The sequence below is a fragment of the Falco naumanni genome, chromosome 2, assembly GCF_017639655.2.
Source record: "Falco naumanni isolate bFalNau1 chromosome 2, bFalNau1.pat, whole genome shotgun sequence".
In the NCBI taxonomy this organism is placed as follows: Eukaryota; Metazoa; Chordata; class Aves; order Falconiformes; family Falconidae; genus Falco; species Falco naumanni.
The window spans coordinates 16,280,776-16,284,377 of record NC_054055.1 but is presented as its reverse complement, the minus strand read 5'-3'; the positions used below and the strand labels follow the sequence as shown (position 1 = coordinate 16,284,377).

Below are 3,602 nucleotides of genomic sequence, written 5' to 3'. Positions count from 1 at the left end.
CGATGGGTCCCAGCACCGGCCTGGGAACAAAGGCGCGGGGCTGGGGACGGCGGCGGGCGCTGTAACGGGGACGAAGCAGCCCAGCGGCGACGGGCGAGAGAGGGGCCGGCGGGGCTGGGGGCCCGACCTGCTGCCACAGGTGGGAAAGGCACGGGGGGGCTGGCAGGGGAAGCTGGCGCCGGCGGAGACCGCGGCTGCACCGACAAAATAAACAAGGGGGAGCGGGCTGAAAGCTGGTCTGAAAGCGAAGGAGAGCGATAAAGAGAAAGAAAAGAATATTAAATCGCGAGAGAATGAGAAAATAACCCCGCCAAAGGGAGAGGAGGGGAGAGGCCGCCTGCTACGGCGTGGGTGGGGTCGACAAGAATAGAGTACATTATGCAGTTCATTTAGTTAACAAGGGAAATAATGAGGGAGCGTGCGGCGTGAATGCCAAGAGAAGAGGCACAGAAAGCCTATTGAGCGCCCCGGCGCCGCCATCACATGGCGCGGGAGCTATTTAAAGCGGGCGGGCGGGCGCCGTTCAGCACCACTCGGGCTGGCCAGCGGCGCTGCGCGGGTGCTGCGCGGGCGCTGCGCGGGCGCTGCGCGGGGCCATGCCGCGCTCCTTCCTGGTGGACTCGCTGGTGCTGCGGGAGGCGGGCGAGAAGAAGGGGGAGGGCAGCCCGCCGCCGCCGCTCTTCCCCTACGCCGTGCACCCCTCGCACCCGCTGCCCGGGCTGCCGGCCGGCGCCTGCCACGCTCGCAAGGCCGGGCTGCTCTGCGTCTGCCCGCTCTGTGTCACCGCCTCCCAGCTGCACCCGCCGCCGCCCGCCATCCCCCTCATCAAGGCCTCCTTCCCCCCCTTCGGCTCCCAGTACTGCCATTCGCCCCTGGCCCGCCAGCAGCACTCCGTCTCCGCCGTCAGCGTCGGGCACGCACCGGCGCTCTACCAGGGCGCCTACCCGCTGCCCGACCCCCGGCAATTCCACTGCATCTCCGTGGGTAAGGGGGCACCACGAAGGGGGGACAGAGGGGGCACGCCTGCATGCTAACGGCGCTCGCTGCTGGGAGGTGATGGGGATCCCGAGGGAGGCAGGACCCTGCCGACGGCACATGGGGCGGTGGGTCACTGCCCAGCGCCCGCAGGCTGGACGGGAAGTCCCGGCACCTCTCTCTGCCGGCGTCCCCAGAGGACGCGCAGGGGAAGCCCCGCTGCTGCCCGCCGAGCCTCCGACCCAGGCGGTGGGACCGGGGGGGAGGCGGCCCCGGCACCCCGTCAGCTCGGGCTCCAGGCCGGCAGCCGCCTGCCGAGTCGCCGGCCCCCGGAGGAGGGAGGGCTGCGGCCCCGCAGAGCGGGTGGCGGGGCTTCGGGGGCGGGGGGCGCTCAGCGGGGACTGGCGGGCGCTCGGCGCTGCGGGGCGGGCGGCGGCGGGTCCGACAGGTCCTGACGGTGCGCTCACCTCCGCAGACAGCACGTCCAGCCAGCTGCCCAGCAGCAAGCGGATGCGCACCGCCTTCACCAGCACGCAGCTCCTGGAGCTGGAGAGGGAGTTCGCCGCCAACATGTACCTCTCCCGGCTGCGACGAATCGAGATCGCCACCTACCTGAACCTCTCCGAGAAGCAGGTGAAGATCTGGTTCCAGAACCGACGGGTCAAGCACAAGAAAGAAGGCAAAAGCAGCTCCCACCGCGGCGGGGGGGCCGGCCACAGCTGCAAATGCTCGTCCCTTTCCACCACCAAGTGCTCAGAAGACGACGAGGACTTGCGCATGTCTCCGTCCTCCTCGGGGAAGGACGACAGAGGCCTCGCAGTCACCCCTTAGCCCCCCCACACGCCCACCTCGGCTCCCCAGGAACTGTAGCGAGGGCAGGAGAGAGACTCCTGCCTGCTCCGGTGCTGACATCCAGCAGAAGGATTTTATACCGTTTTGTATAATCTGTGTAATTTACGAAGGACTTTCTCGCCTTTCTAGACCCCCGGCCCGTGGGGGCGGGTGTCCGTGCGCCCTGTTGTAAATAAACTGCTCCCTAGGACCCCAGGCGTCCCCCAGTAGTGCTGTCTCACTTGTCTCCCCGTAGGCGCAGCCCCGGGCCCGGGAGGCTCCTCTCAGACCTGCCCGCACACCGGGACAGCGCGGATGCTGCGCGGCGGCGGGCGGTGCGGGCTGCCTGGAGAGATGCTGTCCCGGCATCCCTCCGGTAACTCGGCGGTGCCCGAAAGCGGGCGGACAGGGAGGGTCGGGAGCTGTTTGGGTTATGATCTTTATTATTTTTTTTCTTTTCTTTCCAAAATTGTTCTTGATTTTGTTTTGACTTCGTCGCTGCCGGGCGCGCAGCTCTGGTTGTATCGGTTCCGTCCCCTTCCCCCCGCCCCCCACCCCACCCCGGGAGATATTTATTTATTTATTTATGTGCAGAGAAACGACGATGGCGATGATAATAATGATGATTATAACAATAAAAGCTCGTTGGTGGTTTATTTCCTTCCATTCACGTAGAAAGCAGCCGCTCGGTGCCCGCGGCGCGCTCTGGGCGCACCGTCGCTCTCCATCCCTCTCCGCCGTAGCCCGGCCCCGGGGCTCGCCGGCCCCCGTGATCGCGGCTGGCAAGCGCTGTTCCTTTCTCCGGGCCGCGCTGAAGGTGCGGGATGCGGGGGACCTCTGCGCCCCGTCCTGGGGTCTCTCTCGGTGCTCCCCGCGAAAATAAAGGTCAGGCCGAGGACCCGCTCGGCTGCACACCTTTCTTCCCTTCTCGTCCCGTTCGCAAGTCTGCGGGAGAGACACTGTTTGCACACGCCTATACGTACAGCTATAGGTGAGTACAAGCAGCCGGCTGGCGGCTGGGCTCGGCTCCTCTATCCAGGTGCCCGCCGCTGCTACCCGGGAAGGATGGACCCGGTCCTCCACTAGTCCGCAGGGGCCGGGGCCGAGCCTGCGGGGTCCCTCCTGCACGGCCACCGGGCTCGGGAAGGCCCGCTCCGGCCTCGCAGCCTCCGGACAACACTTTGCCGTCGAGGGAGCGGAGCGCCCGTTTTTACGCGCGGCTTCCCGCACCCACCTGGCCGAGACCCCCGGTGGAAAAACAGCCGGCAGGTCCCGCAGCCCCCCGGGTGCCAAACACGGTGGCGAGGCGGCGGGACCGGACCGGCATCTGCCCCCCGAGGGTGCGGGACCACCGGGGCCCTGCGCTCCCGCCGCCGCTCCGTTCGCGCAGGGAAAAGCCCTTTGTGCGGAGCCCTCCGCTCCCTCCGGGCTCTCCGGTGGCCTGCAGCGGCCTTTCCTGCGCCGGCGGCCGATGCTTCGGGTATCCCCGCCGTGACGCTGAGCTCTGCACCGCCCGACCCGCCGGGTATCATGCCCTGCAGCCCGGGGATTGTGCTTGGGTCCCTGGGCTGCCATCTGTTCTTGCCACACCCAGACGGGACTTGCCTTTCATCCCGGAGCAGGTCCGAAATAAGCGAGACCAGTGGGAAGAGCCAGGAACAGAGATGTTGTCCCTCACGGGAAATCTCCGTGGAGAAGGTCCACACAGCTCCGCACATGGGTTGAGCTTGGTGTGGAGAGCTGTGGGTTTGGCATCACCAGGCACCGAGGGTGAAGGCAGAGCTGGTAAAACTGCC

At 67.0% G+C, this 3,602-nt stretch overlaps 1 protein-coding gene across 1 annotated transcript; it reads left to right on the top strand.

Annotated features, from left to right (window-relative positions):
* The first annotated feature begins 596 nt into the window (after positions 1-596).
* On the top strand, positions 597-1,806 carry GSX1 (GS homeobox 1). Its single transcript, XM_040584843.1, has 2 exons — positions 597-984; positions 1,451-1,806. Exons 1-2 carry the CDS (start codon positions 597-599, stop codon positions 1,804-1,806), a joined length of 744 nt encoding a protein of 247 aa, XP_040440777.1.
* Positions 1,807-3,602: the final 1,796 nt, after the last annotated feature.

What these genes read in the sequence shown, in the direction of transcription:
- GSX1 (XM_040584843.1), top strand. Translation starts at nt 597, where the DNA reads ATGCCGCGCTCCTTCCTGGTGGACTCGCTGGTGCTGCGGGAGGCGGGC. An exon ending in ATTCCACTGCATCTCCGTGG is followed by an intron (nt 985 to 1,450) that starts GTAAGGGGGCAC and finishes TCACCTCCGCAG; the next exon opens with ACAGCACGTCCAGCCAGCTG.